The 18089-nt window shown below is 40.4% G+C and overlaps 1 protein-coding gene across 4 annotated transcripts in view; it reads left to right on the top strand.

The window, feature by feature from the left end:
• pcsk5b (proprotein convertase subtilisin/kexin type 5b) overlaps nucleotides 1–18089 on the top strand; it is a 254563-nt gene that overhangs the window by 122939 nt on the left and 113535 nt on the right. For all 4 annotated transcript variants that reach the window (XM_078396247.1, XM_078396244.1, XM_078396243.1 and 1 more), the window contains exons 9-12: nucleotides 627–727; nucleotides 5986–6089; nucleotides 11956–12073; nucleotides 13420–13608. In XM_078396247.1, the coding sequence (XP_078252373.1) occupies nucleotides 627–727; nucleotides 5986–6089; nucleotides 11956–12073; nucleotides 13420–13608 (512 nt within the window). The remainder of the gene's footprint in view (nucleotides 1–626; nucleotides 728–5985; nucleotides 6090–11955; nucleotides 12074–13419; nucleotides 13609–18089) is intronic.

Here is an 18089-nt window from a genome sequence, read left to right as displayed (position 1 = left end):
TATTGAATATCAAGCAGCTCTCTATATTAATCCCATTTACCAGCCCTTGGTCTGTAGTTTTAGTGCCTTGCTGGATGTTATTGTATTTGGCTGCATGTTACTTGAATGTTGTGAGAGTATCCCACCCTCTAAGACAATGTATTCCAGATTCCAGTCACATTCTTGAGTGGAAAGGGTTCTTCCACAGATCTCCTCTCAACCCCTTGCCCCTTATCCTAATACCTTATCCTCTAGTTTTAGATATCACTAGCCAGAAAGGTTTCCTAACATCTATCTTATCCATGCCGCTCATAACTTTTAACGTCTATGTCGGGCCACCCTGTGCTCATAGAAAAACTTTTCACCCAGAGAGTTGTGAATCTGTGGAATTCTCTGCCACAGAAGGCAGTGGGGGAAAATTCACTGGATGTTTTCAAAAGAGAGTTAGATATAGCTAACGGAATCAAGGGATCTGGGGGGGAAAGCAGAAACAGGGTACTGATTTAGGATGATCAGCCATGCTCATATTGAATGGCGGTGCTGGCTCGAATGGCCGAATGGCCTACTCCTGCACCTATTTTCTTTGTTTCTATGTAAACCCAGTCGATCCAGCTTCTCAGGAGTGATGAATTTCTTTCTTGTTTCAGATCACCACTGACCTCAGGCAGCGATGTACAGATAGCCACACAGGAACATCTGCCTCAGCACCGATGGCTGCAGGAATCATAGCACTGGCACTGGAAGCAAAGTAAGCTCCAATGTGGTGAACAATGACCTACGTTAAATACGCCCTCTGTGATCCTAATGAATACGGTCAAGCTTGGCCCATTTGGCTTAATTGGATAAATTTTAAACACCTACATCAAAATCATTCTCATGAAACAGGTTGTGTCATGTCTAAAATAATTTTATAAACTAGATTCTGAATGGTATTGCCTGATTGCGTAGATATCTTCATTTTGCATGGATATATTCATTTTGGTCACCACTGTCCAAATATACAAAATGTTAGCTGAAGATAAAGCCCAATAAGGACACGCCTGGCACAACTTTTAAGCATTCTTGTTAATGAAGGATACTCTTCGGAAGCTGGTGCGTATGTTAGTGAATCAATTTTGCTTTAGCAATTTGGTTATTTACCAAACAGGACCTGAGTAGTCAATTTGTTCTGCTGGGCATCAGTCCAATCAGCAGGTAAACAGGGCCAAATTTTCTAAATGGACAAACACTTCCCTATTTCTCACTCAGTTCATTGAAAGGGGTTGCCGTTGAAAGGCATAGAATTTATCATAGGTAGACACAAAATGATGGAGTAACTCAGTGGGACAGGCAGCATCTCTGGAGAGAAGGAATGGGTGACGTTTCGGGTTGAAACCCTTCTTCAGACAAATTGAATTTATCATGATATCTTTGGCTAAAAGGTGATTTAAAATGTTGTCATGGAAGATTTTCTGCAAAAGGTACTGGGCTCATCCTGGACTTGGTAATGCGCAGGCTTGTCAGAATGAAAGTGAGCCATGAACATTCAGTTACAGATAATCCAATCATTGTATAAAGTACAAGCAATGGATAGGTTAGTGAAGAGTTCGAAGCTCTTGTAATTGACTGACTGCACTTCATATGGAACTACAAGAGTCAAGAGAGCCATGACTGTTTGTCATATGTACCAACAACCCAAACAATGAAATTCTTTCTTGCAGTAGCATAACAGGCCAGTCAACGCAATGCTCATAGATAATATAGGAAACAAAAAAATAATTTAAATAAAAATCCCAATGCAAGGGCAAAAAGCCTGAAATCCTTAGAACAACCAATATAGTTAAATTATACTTTATGATTCAATGATCCGTTATTGTCACATGCACCTTGGTACAGTGAAATTCTTTGTTTTTGCATTAAAATAAGACCCGTTATACAATAGTATATACAATATGATAGTTTATAGTTGAATGTTTTGTAATGTTCAAGAGCCTGAAACTTATTGGGAGGAAGTTGTTCTTGAACCTGGAGGTCACGGTTTTCAGACTCTTATAACTTCTTCCCAATTTTAGGAAAGAGTTGAGAGTGTGGCCAGGGTGGTGTGGGTCCCTAATGATACTGTAGATCTCTTTAGATCCCTTTGATGGTGGGGAGGTCTGTACCATGGTAGACCACGTGGTGTCCACAACTTGTAATCTCCTTCATTCCATGGCATTTGAATTGCTGAACCAGTCTGTGATTTAACCAGTCAATATGCCCTATACTGCATACCTGTAGAAGTTCAAGAAAGCTTTTGTCAACGTACTGAATCTCAATCTTCTAAGGAAGTAGAGGCTAACATTAGTTCTTGACATTTTTATTCCAACTGTGCATTGCGAAACTGGCTTCCACTAGAGTCTGCATTTGACCTTGTTCGTAATGACTCTTGCTGTTGTAAATTTATATTTTACAATGCAGCTGCTCCCATCTCACCACAGCTGGAAACCCACATGCTATTTGGTGTTATTGAAGAATTTTCTTGCAGTCATAGTTTATCTTATTAACTTTTGCTAGCAAAAGCTGTAATTCCCTCAAAGCCAACAAGATGCAAAATACATAGTGCGTAGATTTGAAATAGCCTAATGTGTCCGCACTCGCGTTGACAGTCTGTCTTAGCTGAATGCTTACTGGCATCATTCACTGGAAGATTTGTGTTCCTATTTTCCTAGCTAAAAAAAAAAATGAAATGTGAATCGCAACAAATGGGTATTTTAAGTTAGTTATTTTGGTTAAATGATTATGAGTACATGGTTTAACTTTTTTTCTACCCAACCCTTTATTTCCCGAACTGTGTTGTAACTTGTACTTTGGAATGCATTAGTAATTGTGGTTTTTCATCTGTAAACATGTTGTAAAATATCATGTATGCACAGCACATCAAGTTATGACTAATGACATCAGCCTATCCTGGCTGCATTCAAAGACTTTTTAAGTAAGAAAGGCAGGTGTAAAACAAAAATTATTAATGGGTTGGACACATTAGAGACAGGAAACATGTTCCCAATGTTGGGGGAGTCCAGAACTAGGGGCCACAGTTTAAGAGTAAGGGATAGGCTATTTAGAACGGAGATGAGGAAAAACTTTTTCAGTCAGTGTTGTAAATCTGTGGAATTCTCTGCCTCAGAAGGCAGTGGAGGCCAATTCTCTGAATGCATTCAAGAGAGAGCTTGATAGAGCTCTTAAGGATAGAGGAGTCAGGGGGTATGGGGAGAAGGCAGGAACGGGGTACTGATTGAGAATGATCAGCCATGATCACATTGAATGGTGGTGCTGACTCGAAGGGCCGAATGGCCTACTCCTGCACCTATTGTCTATTGTCTAAAAATCCACATATACTTGGCAAGTGGGCATTATTAAATAGTGGTTGGTTGGAGATTGCAGATATTGCTCAGAGACTTGAAGTGCATGATTGCAACCATCAGGCCTTCTTTCTAGACTTGCCTTCTCCAATTTTATGCGGCACTTGAATTATTTGTTTAAAAAAAATTGTATTTTGATATAATTTTTTAAGAAATTCTGTTAAATCTCAATTAATATTTGATTGATTGTACCCATTAGGGATGCTACTTTTCATTGGGTATCTGCTTATTTAGTCAATCCTAATGTATCACAGGCACATAGATATTTGGCAATGCTGCCCAGATTAGAGGGTACCAGCTGCAAGGAGAGGTTAGACAAACTTGGATAGTCAATAAATGCTGGAGTAACTCAGCGGGTCGGGCAGCATCTCACAAACTTGGGATTGTTTTCACCAGAGCATTGGATACTGAGGGAAGACATGATGGAAGTGTATAAAATGATGAGGGGCATAGATAGGGTAGACAGTCGGAAACCATTTTCCAATGCCACCTGTCTGAGTTTTGGATGAATATAGACGCATTACCTAATTTCCATCGGTTTGTTTTTAAATCTGTTCATTCTATCTATCCCAACTGCCCACACAAATCATGTGGTGTAGACCGAGTCATGGGCTGTCAATGGAACATTTACTCTTTTTCCTTATCGGTTTCTCAGCAATTAACCAATTTTCCAGTAAATTCAACAAATTATATCAAATTCCATGAGTTTTACCTTGGACTAACAGTCTCCTGTGATACATTAAAGAAAAGCTTTAATGCCCATATCAATAACTTGAGTAGATGTTATCTCTATTCCTAGGTACATCTTCAAAGTGTGTATGTGACCTACTTAGGCATGATCTTGGTTTAAGAATTCCACAGAGACTGTCATCAGTTACATTTTTTCAAGATCTTTTGAGTGGCATCTGTGACCATAGACTCTGGTCTATCAGCCCATTGTTCATGCCAGAATTTAAATCAGGGATGTAATGCTCAAGCTGTAAGGTGCTGGTCAGGCCACATTTGGAGTATTGAGAAGAATTTTGGGCATCATATCTGAGGAAAGATGTGCTGGCTCGGGAGAGAGTCCAGAGGAGGTTTACAAGAATGATCCCAGAATGAGTAGGTTAACCTATGATGAGCTTTTGTCGGCACTCACTGGAGTTTAGAAGAATGAGTGGAGGACCTAATTGAAACGTACCAAATAGTGAAAGGTTTGGATAGAGTGGATGTTGAGAGGATGTTTCCACTTGTGGGAGTGTCTAGGTCTATAGGTCATAACCTCAGAATTAAAGGCCGTTCCTTTATGAAGGATATGAGGTGGAATTGCTTTAATCAGAGGGTGGTGAATGTGTGGAATTCTTTGCCACAGAAGGCTGTGGAGACTGTCAATGGATATTTTTAAGGCAGAGATAGATTCTTGATTAGTACAGGTGTCAGGGGTTATGGGGAGAAGGCAGGAGAATGGGGTTTGGAGGGAGAGATAGATCAGCCATGATTGAATGGTGGGGTAGACTTGATGGGCCGAATGGCCTAATTCTGATCCTATCACATATGCTCTTATGACCTTATGATTTCTAATCATGCCCGTCAAATCTGCAGACAAGCATAAATTCTAGAATTCAACTTCTAAGATATTTCTTCATGCCCTCACTTTATTTGTTAATCCCTTCATCTTAATATATTAATAAATTGGAAATCAAGACTATTCATTGTCTCATCCGAACTTGATGCGACTCCCAATGAGTTTGCTTTTGAGGTAAAAGTGTGTCATTGTCATACAATAGCTTGTTGACAATGTCTACTCCTACAATTTATAATTATTTCAGTAAACCAATGCCTAATGAGAATTAATACTTTTATGGAAAGTGATAATGCTCGCAAATAAAATAATACATAATAAGGTCTATTCAAATGAAACAGGTGAGAAAATAGGAGTCAAAACTCCTCGGCCTATTTTATTCTTAAGTCTTTGGCAATCTTTGTATTATGTGCTTTTATGGTGACAGATTTAATGGATCACATCCTCAATAGAAAAGAAAAAGGTTAACCAATTTGCTTGAGCATTTTATTTTTGTTGCTCAGTAATAGAAGTGGTTATTGTCATCGAGATAACTGAAATAGCTTTCCATTAAATTGCTGGGCTTACTTCAAAAAATGCCTTTAACAAAAGTATTTTATTTGTCAATAAGCAGCCCAGAAGTGGTTTTATTCATCAATAAGCAATCCAAAGGTGTTTATTTTTTCAGCAATAAGCAGCCCAACAGTGTTTTCTTAGTCTATAAGCAGCCTAAAAGAGATTTTTTAATCAATAAGCAGCCCAATCTATTTTAAGATGAATTTAACTGGCAATGAATATTGTTAACTGATTACAACAAGGGTCCCAGTAGGGCAATTGTGCGCTGTTTCCTTCTCAATTGAATTTAAAGCGTCAGTTTAGTTAAGATTATAAGTAATTGGAGCAACAGGGGTTTAATTATTCGTATCTCCGAAATTGTTCTTGAATGCTGCCTTTTAAGTGAAGAAAGTAGGTTGTGTAATAGACCTAAATTTGTGAAAGTATTGAGGTCTACATTTTGAATTGTTGTTTTGAGGTCAAACTGAATATTGAAGGGGATGTGTTTAAAATTGGAGTCATCTTTTTTTCCAGCTCCAACCTAAATTGGAGAGATGTGCAACACATTATTGTCAAGACATCACGCTCCGGCCATCTGAATGCTCCAGATTGGAAGACCAATGGTGCAGGGTACAGAGGTACATAGCATGTGTACTTTTTCCAACTATTTAAGAACTCCGTACAATTAAAGTAAAATGGCCTTTTTTAGCTAAATTAATTGTTTCCTTTGCCCATGCAAAGCTTCAAATTTCTACTGTTGTTCATCTTGAGGTGTCATGCAGGGATACCCCTTTAGTGACTAGCAGTAAGCATAAGCTTCCATTTGTGTCTTGAGGTGACATAAAATGCGCTGCTCTTATTACTGTCACATTAAATTAGATCAGTCGTGATTGAAATATGGGTCCACATATTTCCTTTGCAAAACAAATACTTTGTTGCATGGAGATTATACAAATGGCGCCTTCGAATAACTTCCTACATTCCATAAGAGTGAACACATTGGACGAGTGGCAGCTGCAAATTACACAATTGGCCTGATTCGGCTGCATAGGATTCGGAAATTTTCTCGACAAAGTAGAAATCACGCTCAAAGTGTTGAAAGGACCATTACCAGCTGCGCTGCCTTCAGTCAGCAGTTAATATAAATTTGAGCAGGATGGAAGTGGTATAGTTTGGACAACATAACCTTTTATTGTAAACAAGACGTGGCCCATGTTTATATTGACCAGGTTTGTGTGTTGGGTAAAGGAATGTATTTATAGCTGTTAGTCCCATTGACGTCAAGTATTCCCAAACCATGTCCAAGGTAGAATGTGCCAATATCATACCTCAATATAAGAACACTATTCTCACCTGCCTTGGTGGTCTCCTGGTTGAACCTGGTGCCATGATTCAACGATTCATAGTTGAATTTACTCTTGAGAGTTCATTGCTGTTGGTTCAAATTAGTTTGGGGATTCATGCATGCCAATGGCTGCTAACCCATTGCAGTACTTTCCATTTTCTAATTCAGATTATTGTCGGTGGTGAAAACTAATTCTTCTGTTGATCAAATTAAAATGCGTTCTTCTGTGACTTCCAGAAGTTTGAATTTACAGTCTTGAGTGCAAAACTGATGTTAAAAAACTGCAAGGACTGTTATTTCTGACCTGTGCTCACAGCATAAAAGATAGCAAGAACCCATAGGTTGGTCACCTTGCTATAGGAAAGATGTCAAGCTAGAAAGGGTGCAGAGAAGATTTCCAAGAATATTGTCAGGACTCAAGGGCCTGCGCTCTAGGGAGTGGTTGAGCAGGTCAGAATAATATTCATTGGAGCAAAAGAGGATGAGAAATGATCTTATAACAGTGTACAAAATTATGAGAGAAATAGATCGGGTAAATGCACAGTCTTTTGCCCAGAGTAGGGGAATCGAGAACCAGAGAACATAGGTTTAAGGTGAGGGGGAAAAGATTTAATAGGAACCTGAAAGGTAACTTTTTTTTTACACAAAGGGTGGTGGGTATATAGAACGAGCTGTGGCAGAGGATGTAGTTGTGGCAGGGACTATTATAACATTTAAGAGACAATTGGACAGGTACATGGATAGGACAGATTTAGAGGGTTATGGACCAATTGTGAGCAGGTGGGGCAAGGCTCCTGCCCACAAGGTAGATGGGACTTGTTGGGTGGCATGGACAAGTTGGGCCTGTTTTCACGCTGCATGACTCCTTGACACTTTTCTCCTTGTTCTGCTCTTGAATGTACAAATACTGCTGACCTGTTATTGTGGTTCCTATTTGCAGAGGTTCATCTGTGTTGCAAGGGTTGTATGTCAAAGTTGCCAATGCACTCTCTGCTCAGAAGGTGCCACCACATTATTTTAGTCCTGCATTAAGTATAGTGCAATGACTAGTGTTTCCTGAGTATTTGAATGAAATAAGGCAAATAGCATCAGATCCAAGCTATGGTTACGAGGAACAACCTTTTATTCCAGTAACATGGGCAGATCTTACTAAATAATTATGTTATGAAGGCTTGGCAGTGCATACTTGCAGCTGGAGGCCATCCTTGCAAATGGGACCTTTGAAGTTCATTTCTTTCAGACAGCCAAACATCAGCTGTCTAAGGAGCCTTGCCCAATGGCAGCTTTGGCTCCTGATATGCTACATTTTATCTCTGCTAATAGTGTTTCATATGAGAAAAGCACTTCAAAGCTGCTATCTATAGTTTGTGGTTAAATCCTGTTTCTGGTATGTTATTAATCCTGACATTTGCATTGTAATTGCTAATCTTCTGGTGGTTTCAATTGTGGGTGGCACTGTGATGCAGTGGTAGAGCACCAGAGACCGAGGTTCAATCCTTCCTACAGGTCTATCTGTATGGAGTCTGCATGTTCTCCCTGTGACCACGTGGGTTTTCTCTGGGTGCTCCGGTCTCCTCCCATATTCGAAAAAGGTGCAGGTTTGTCCCTCGAGTGCAGGATACAGTTTACAGTTTAGTTCATTGTCACGTGTACCGAGGTACAGTGAAAAGGATTTTGTTGCGTGTTATCCAGTCAGCAGAAAGACAATACATGATTACAATCGAGCCATTTACAGTGTATAGATTCACGATAAGGGAATAACGTTTAATGCAAGATAAAGCCAGCAAAGTCCAATCAAGGATAATCCGAGGGTCACCAAAGGGGTAGATAGTTCAGCACTGCTCTCTGGCAGGGGTAGGGCGATTCAGTTGCCTGATAACAGCTGGGAAGAAACTGTCCCTGAATCTGGAGGTATGTGTTTTCACACTTCTATACCTTTTGCCTGATGGGAGAGGAGAGACGATGGAGTGGCAGTGTGTGACTCATCCTTGATTATGCTGCTGGCCTTGCCGAGGCAGCGTGAGGTATAAATTGAGTCAAGAGAAGGTTAGCTCGTGAGATGGTATTGGCTGTGTCCACAATTCCCTGCAATTTCTTGCAGTCTTAGATGGAGCTGTTTCCAAACCAAGCTGTGATGCATCCTGATAAAATGCTTGCTATGGTGCATCTGTAGAAGTTGGTGAGAGTTGTCAGGGACATATCAAACATCCTAAACCTTCCACGGAAGTAGTGGCGTTGGTGTGCTTGCGAACTAGTGATTGTTGCTTGGGGCTGACGCGGTGGGTGGAAGGGCTTATTACCACGCTGTATCTCTAAACTAAACTAATCTGGGATCTTTCCAATCGGGAAAAAATCTGAAATGCACTTAAATTGAAATTGGCATCAGTTTGACTCATCAATGTATAAAATTAGTCATAGAATGATACAGTGTGGAAACAGGCCCTTCAGCCCAACTCGCCTACACTGGCCAACAATGTCCCAGCTACACTCGTCCCACCTGCCTGCGCTTGGTCCATATCCCTCCAAACCTGTCCTATCCATGTACCTGTCTAACTGTTTCTTAAACAATGGGATAATCCCAGCCTCAACTACCTCCTCTGGCAGCTTGTTCCAAACACCCATTACCCTTTGTGAAAAAGTTACCCCTGGGATTCCTATTAAATCTTTTCCCCTTCACCTTGAACCTATGTCATAGAAACATAGAAAATAGGTGCAGGAGTAGGCCATTCGGCCCTTTGAGCCAGCACCGCCATTCAATATGATGATGGCTGATCATCCACAATCGGTATCGGCCAACATGTCTGAAGAATGGCCTCGACCCGAAACGTCACCCCTTTCCTTCTCTCCAGAGGTGCTGCCTGTCCCGCTGAGTTAATCCAGCTTTTAGTGTCTATCTTCAGTTTAAACCAGCATCTGCTCACTCCATCCACACTATTCCCTCCCTTGGCCCATATCCCTCCAAACCTGTCCCATAGAAACATGTCCTCTGGTCCTCAATTCCCCTCCTCTGGGCAAAAGACTGTGCATTTACCCGATCTATTCTTCATGATTTTGTATATTCTATACATAATTCCTCTGGGAAATCGCACATAATAAATGTCTATCAAAATAAATCACTTTCCCTCATTCTCTGGATTGCACCCAAAAATGGCCGTCTTTTTATTTTTGAATTTAGACTAAACTATTCATTTTCTTTGTGGGTGTTTTGTTTATCTATTTCTGGTACTATTGAAATTAATTGTAGAATTGTAATATTTTACTCAATTCTCTGAAAGGGCACACTCTTATTTGCATCGATATCAGTAAATCAGTAAAACAATTAAAAGTCTTCAGTCTATAACACCTCGAATCTGTGGTTAAAATAAGTTTGGGTGTAGATTTATTATTATTACCTCTGCTGCAGTACAGTGAAAATCTTTGTTTTGCATGTTAGCGATTCAAATCAGATCAGAAATACTATAGATGAATACAATAAAGCCAAACTCAAGTACAACAGGTAGAACAAAGGGAGAGATACAGAATGCAGAATGCATCTCAACATTGTAGTGCATCAGTTCCAGAAGCAAAGTCTGACATCTTGGAAAGAGCTCCATGGTACCATTTCAAATCAAATGTTGAATGAAAACTTTGTTAGTAACAGAAAATAAGCATGGCTTAAATGATCAATGGGTAGTAATGTATTTTTTAACAGAACCAATAAAAGCCACAGATGATATCTACTCAATTCAGTATTAAATTTACAGTATCTGGAAAAGAAAGATTGACAAAATTCACAGTGAAGCCCACCTTGGACAAATTGGGAGAGATTTAGGTAAAACTGTTCTGAACAGTCAGCTGTGGTAAAGTGAAATATGCAGTTCTCCCATGGGATCTTTTGATTCAGCAACTATATGCATTGAGCAGAATTTCTCACACAGTTAAGACTATTCACAAGCACATGGAGAGTTTTCAATTTAAACATTGAGGTTTTTTCTCTGAAAATGGGTCAGGAGCACATGAAGCATTCTACATGTAACATGCTTGAACTGTGTTAATGGAAAAGCTTTTCATTGTTGGACTTTTTAGTTTCTACTTATTGACAAAATAGACACAGTGCTGGTGTAAATCAACGGCCATCCTCTCTGAAGAACATGGATAAGTGATGTTTCGGATTGGGATCCTTCCTCAGACTGATTGTTGGGGAGGGAGAAAGAAAGTTGAAGAGAAGGGACAGGACAGATTGATACAGGTAATAGGTTGATACAGATGAGGAGGGATTTTTGATTGATAGATGGTTAGACACAGGTGAAAAGGCAAAAGGTGTAAGACAAAAGGATTGAAGAGATACAAATTGTGAAGCTAAAGGAAGGAATGTAGGTTAATGGGGAGGGGGAAGAGGTGGCTGAAGAAGGATCCCAACACAAAAACTGAAGAAAGGTCCAGACTCGAAACATCACATATCTATTTTCTCCAGAAATGCTGCCAGACTTTGCTGAGTTACTTGTGTAGGAAGGAACTGCAGATGATAATATAAACTGAAGATAGACACAAAATGCTGGAGTAACTCAGCAGGACAGGCACTATCTCTGGAGAGAAGGAATGGGTGACTGATGAGCCTGAGATCAGTCTGAAGAAGGGTCACGACCCGAAACCCCACCTATTCCTTCTCTCCAGAGATGCTGCCTGTCCCGCTGAGTTACTCCAGCATTTTGTGTCCATCTGCTTTTTGTAGCTTTTGTAAACCGGCATCTGTAGTTTCTTGATCCTAATCAGACTCTGTGTTGACTTCTGAATAGAACATAACTTCAATTCTGATGTTTGAAATTAAACTGTTACAATATTGGGGATGTGAGTGACTACCATCTTTACTATTAATTATTATTATAATTTGACATTTATTTTAGAAAATTCTTACAGAGAAACAAGCACGCATTAGAACCAGATCCATTGGCAAGAACATCATCCTAATTGTTCCAATACCTCAGTCCTGTGACTGGTACCTATAACTGCTTATAAGCATTTCTCTAAAATATTGAATGAGACACTTGGGGATATCAATTGGGGTGTATATTGGGCAATTTCCTGTTGATATTAGGAGTGACCCTTTCTTTAATTCAAAAGGGATGTACATTTCAGCGAGTTACTTGCATAGCATTTCAGCTAGCATTTCTTGTTTGCAGTGAGTCACCTTTATGGATTTGGATTAATGGATGCGGAGGCAATGGTGGAAAAAGCACTGCATTGGAAAACAGTTCCAGCACAGCACATCTGTATTGAGAATCCCGACAGGCAAAGCAGGTACTAAATATCCACAAATAATGTTAGCTAATGTATTTTACAGTTCTGTTTTCCAGTAATAATATGCTTTATTTTTGTGTGAAGTCGTTGTTTCATTCTTTTCATGTTTGCGCGATTTTGTTTAGCCATTACCCTCTTCATGTTATTCACTTTAGCCATTATTCTCATTTGTGTTATACATCTATTTAGATCTATTTTGCCCAACAGGTTCACTACTGTAATAGGTGGATGTCAGGTACCTTCTCTGTACTGCAATTGAATTGCATTAACCAATTAAATCCATTTTGACTGTATTGAAACAGTAGTAGATATTGTAAAAATGCTACTTTGAGGTTGAACAACTTTGCACTTTGAACAATAATGCTGATTAATAGTGATTTGTATCTCTAAACTAAACTAAACTTAAATTAACAGATTATTTGTAAGCACCAAAAACACATAGAATTAAAATCAAGATGAACTGACACTTTAAAAGTAAATTCTCAACTGTATAATCCCTGTCAAAATTACTGGAGTCTTGAATCCCAGCACAGAATCTATGAGGCAGCTTCTTATTTCCCTCGGTTTAAATAATGAGCAACCTCAGTGAGACACAGTCTGAAACTAATACCCCGTAATCATCTGTCTCTCACCACCTCAACACTTGAACTAATATTCCCTTAAGAGGTACAATGAACTATTCTTACTGACAGGTATTTCTGCTCCAATAGCCCCTGCAGATCAGACATTTTTTCTAACCTAATTTCTCACATTAACTAGACGGTTTTGATTTTGCTAACTTGCCATAACTGGACAGTCTTTTAATTCTAAAACACTATTATAACTTCAGTGTCCCGTCTATAGAAATGAATACATTGTTTTTTGTACAACGTATTTTAAATGCCCAGAATGACTAAACCGTTTCATTCAATTAATTACTTTAGACATATATTTTCTGGCTATATTCTGTAATAATTGCTTGGAGTTATTACAATTGTAAGCAAGACATTTTCTTTGCATTGTTTCATATTCTGATCAATAATAATAAAGAAAATATAATGTAAAATAATTCAATATATTTATAATTCAGTTGCCTGGAAAAGCAAGTGATTCATTATTAAATGTCATGAATTTCATTCAATTAAAGCATTTTCTGTTTATTTCAATAAAATTGAAAACCTGTGAACCTTCCCTCAGTCAGCAGTGAAGGGTTTTCATCAGAAATAGTTGTCACTGCTTTACTCCAGCATTATTTAAATTATGTCTGTCAACATCAGTTTGAAATTGACCTTGAGTCTGCAATGTAATCATTCCATGCTGACAATTTCCACTTATGCAGTGCTACTGTTCTGTTTTTCTTATTGCAGAACTATTCGACCTGAACATGCTGTGAGGGCCGTCTACAAAGCCACTGGCTGTTCTGATAACGCAAACCACTATGTGAATTACCTGGAGCACATTATTGTCCGGGTTACTATTGCCCACCCTCGGCGAGGTGATTTGTCGATATATTTGACCTCTCCATCGGGAACAAAGTCCCAGCTGTTGTCCAACAGGTAACTACGCTTGTTGCTTTAGGCAGGTTTAATTCAATGATGTGGACCATGTGGTGAGAAATGGGGAAGACCATGCTAACTACAATAAATGGAGTGAATCTAGCAACAATTTCTGGAGTAATCATATATTCTAGCAGCAATTTCTGGAGTAATCATGTAATTAAGAGTGGAATACCAGAAGTTGGTTTGAGCAGCTTTGTGCAATATTTGCAGGGGTGTTTCTCTTAAGCAAAATCTGCTGAAACAATAAATTGGCAAGAATTTGAGGTAATCCAAAAGGTAAGAATAAAGGGTAAGCCATTTAGAACAGAGATGAGGAAAAACGTTTTCAGTCAGTGTTGTAAATCTGTGGAATTCTCTGCCTCAGAAGGCAGTGGAGGCCAATTCTCTGGATGCTTTCAAGAGAAAGCTAGATAGAGCTCTTTTAGATAGTGGAGTCAGGGGGAGAAGGCAGGAACGGGGTACTGATTGTGAATGATAAGCCATGATCACATTGAATGGCGGTGCTGGCTCGAAGGGCCGAATGGCCTACTCCTGCACCTATTGTCTCTTGTATTCTTTTTCTAAAAGAAATTGAATACCCTAAAATTAATAATTTTACATCGGCTGCATTGGTGAAATGGGTCAGATTGTGGAACAGTAAATATGGTGTGTAAGAAGGAACTGCAGATGCTGGTTTAAACCAAAGATAGACACAAAAAGCTGGAGTAACTCAGTGGGACAGGCAGCATCTCTGGGGAGAAGGAATGGATGATGTTTCGGGTCGAGACCCTTCTTCAGATTGATTAGGGATAAGGGAAACGAGAGATATAGACGGTGATGTGGAGAGATAAAGCACAATGAATGAAAGATATGCAAAAAAGTAACGACGATAAAGGAAACAGGCCATTGTGAACTGTTTGTAGGGGGAAAATGAGAAGCCAGTGCGACTTGGGATAGAGAAAGAGAGGGAATGCCGGGGCTACCTGAAGTGAGAGAAATCAATATTCATACCACTCGGCTGTAAGCTGCCCAAGCGAAATATGAGATGCTGTTCCTCCAATTTGCGTTTAACCTCACTCTGACAATGGACGAGACAAAGGACAGAAGTTCTGTGTAGGAATGGGAAGGAGAATTAAAGTGTCCAACAACCGGGAGATCAGGTTGGTTCACGCGGGCTGAGCGAAGGTGTTCCACGAAACGATCGGCAAGTCTGCGTTTGGTCTCGCCGATGTATAAGAGTCCACATCTTGAACAACGGATATAGTAGATGAGGTTGGAGGAGGTGCAAGTGAACTTGCCTAACCTAAAGGGACTGTCGGGGTCCCTGGATAGAGTCGAGGGAGGAGATATAGCGACAGGTGTTGCATCTTCTGTGTTTGCAGGGGAAGGTACCTGGGGAGGGGGTAGTTTGGGTGGGAAGGGATGTGTTAACCAGGGAGTTGCAGAGTTAAGTCTCTGTGGAAGGTGGAAAGGGGTGGAGATGGGAAAATGTGGCTAGTGGTGGGATCCCGTTGGAGGTGGCGGAAATTTCAGAGGATTATGTGTTGTATGCGATGGCTAATGGGGTGGAAAGTAAAGACTAGGGGGACTGTCTCTGTTGCGACTAGTGGGAGGGGGAACGGGAGCAAGGGCAGAGCTGCGGGGTACCGAGGAGACACCATTAAGTGCCTCATCTGTGATGGGAGGGAGGAACCCCCGTTCCCTAAAGAATTTCAGATGTTCTAGTATGGAACACCTCATCCTGGGCGCAGATGCGGCGTAGACGGAGGAATTAGGAGTAGGGGATAGAGACTTTGCAGGAAGCAGGGTGGGAAGAAGTGTAGTTGAGATGGTTGTGGGAGTCAGTGGTTTTGTAATAGACGTCAGTCAATAGTCTATTTCTTGTGATGGAAACTGTGAGATCAAGAAAGGGGAGGGAGGTGCCAGAGATGGTCCAAGTAAATTTGAGTGCAGGATGAAAATTGGTGGTGACAGAATGCAGGGTTTGCTCCTGGAGTTGGCTTTAGGATGAGTTCATGATAATTAGTTGGGAGATGATGAAGTATGGCTTTAGAGTGAATTCAGTTGTTCCACCTCACTGGCCAAGAGAGGAATCACATAGTAGTCATTTGACTTGGAGAACTATATTTTAGACAATAGACAATTGGTGCAGAAGTAGGCCAATAGGCCCTTTGAGCCAGCACCGCCATTCACTGCGATCATGGGTGATCATCCACAATCAGTACCCTGTTCCTGACTTCTTTCCATATCCCTTGACTCCACTATCTTTAAGAGCTCTATCTAACTCTCTCTTGAAAACATCCAGAGAATCGGCCTCCACTGCTTTCTGAGGCAGAGAATTCCACAGATTCACAACTCTCAGTGAAAAAGTTTTTCCTCATCTCCGTTATAAATGGCCTACCCCTTATTCTTAAACTGTGGCCCCTGGTTCTGGACTCTCCCAACATCGGGAACACGTTTCCTGCCTCTAGCATGTCCAATCCCTTAATAATCTTATGTTTCAATAAGATCCCCTCCGATCCTTCTAAATTCTAGTGTATACAAGCCCAGTCGCTCCATTCTTTCAACATATGACAGTCCCGCCATCCCGGGAATTAACCTCGTGAACTGACGCTGCACTCCCTCAATAACAAGAATGTCCTTCCTCAAATTTGGAGACCAAAACTGCGCACAACACTCCAGGTGTGGTCTCACCAGGGCCTTGTACAACTACAGAAGGACTTCTGCTCCTATACTCAACTCCTCTTGTTATGAAGGCCAACAAACCATTAGCTTTCTTCACTGCCTGCTGTACCTGCATGCTTACTTTCAATGACTGATGTACAAGGACACCCAGATATCATTGTACTTCCCCTTTTCCTAACTTGACACCATTCAGATAATCTGCCACCAAATCTGCCACACTATTCTTGCCACCAAAGTGGATAACCTCACATTTATCCACATTAAACTGCATCTGCCATGCATCTGCCTACTCACCCAACGTGTCCAAGTCATCCTGCATCCTCATAGCATCCTCCTCACAGTTCACACTGCCAACTTTGTGTCATCTGCAAATTTGCTCATGTTACTTTTAATCCCTTCATCCAAGTCATTAATGTATATTGTAAATAGCTGCGGTCCCAGCACCGAGACTTCCGGACACCACCAGTCACTGCCTGCCATTCTGAAAAGAACCTGTTAATCCCTATTCTTTGTTTCCTGTCTGCCAACCAATTTTCTATCCATGTCAGTACCCCACCCCCATTACCATGTGCTCTAATTTTGCCCACTAATCTCCAATGTGGGACCTTATCAAAGGCTTTCTGAAAGTCCCGATACACTACATCCACTGGCTCTCCCATGTCCATTTTCCTAGTTACATCCTCAAAAATTCCAGGATTAGTCAAGCATGATTTCCCCTTCGTAAATCCATGCTGACTCAGACCTATCCTGTTACTGCTATCCAAATGTGCCGTTATTTCATCTTTTATAATTGACTCCAGCATCTTCCCCACCACCGATGTCAGGCTAACTGGTCTATAATTCCCTGTTTTCTCTTTCCCTCCTTTCTTAAAAAGTGGGATAACATTAGCTACCCTCCAATCCACAGGAACTGATCCTGAATCTATAGAACATTGGAAAATGATCACCAATGCGTCTACAATTTCTAGAGCCACCTCCTTAAGTACCCTGGGATGCCGATCATCAGGCTCTGGGGATTTATCAATCTTCAGTCCCATCAGTCTACCCAACACCATTTCCTGCCTAACGTGAATTTCCTTCAGTTCCTCCGTCACCCTAGGTCTTCTGGCCAGTAGCAAATCTGGGAGATTGTTTGTGTCTTCCTTAGTAAAGACGCATCCAAAGTACCTGTTCAACTCGTCTGCCATTTCCTTGTTCCCCATAATAAATTCACCTGCTTCTGTCTTCAAGGGACCGACATTTGTCTGATCTAATTTTTCCCTCTTCACATACCTAAAGAAGCTTTTAATCGAATGGACAGGAGAGGTTTAGTGTTTGAAAAAATCTGGAGAAAATCACAGGGAGAATGTGCAAACTCATACAGGCATCACCCATAGTGAGGATTGAACCCAGGTCTCTGACGTTCTAAGAAAGTAGGTCTACTGCTTCACCATTGTGCCATCCTATAGGCATAAAGGGGCCAAATGAAGAATCTACTGTATTACACAAGTTACTAATTGAGACTGCCTTAGAAAAGCTCCATATATCTTGAGAAATATTTACCATTTTGTCCATAGACAATCAATATATTAAATTTTATAACAAGCGAGGGGCAAATACTTTGTAGTTTAACACATGTTTTGTATATTGTTCTGGAATGTCTACACCAGGATTGCTCCAAAGAAAAATATTTCCAAGATAATCTGTCTCTAGGAACTGGACAGAAACATTTGATTAACCTGTTTAGTCTGTCTGGATTTCTTCTTGAGTTCCTTTTGCCAGCTGATGAGTGTTTGGAGCTATTGCTGAGGGAAAACAGCTGTTTGGTGGATAGT

The sequence above is a fragment of the Rhinoraja longicauda genome, chromosome 3, assembly GCF_053455715.1.
Source record: "Rhinoraja longicauda isolate Sanriku21f chromosome 3, sRhiLon1.1, whole genome shotgun sequence".
Taxonomy (NCBI): domain Eukaryota; kingdom Metazoa; phylum Chordata; class Chondrichthyes; order Rajiformes; family Arhynchobatidae; genus Rhinoraja; species Rhinoraja longicauda.
The sequence above is the reverse complement of the archived record's forward strand: the minus strand, read 5'-3'. Positions and strand labels throughout refer to the sequence as shown.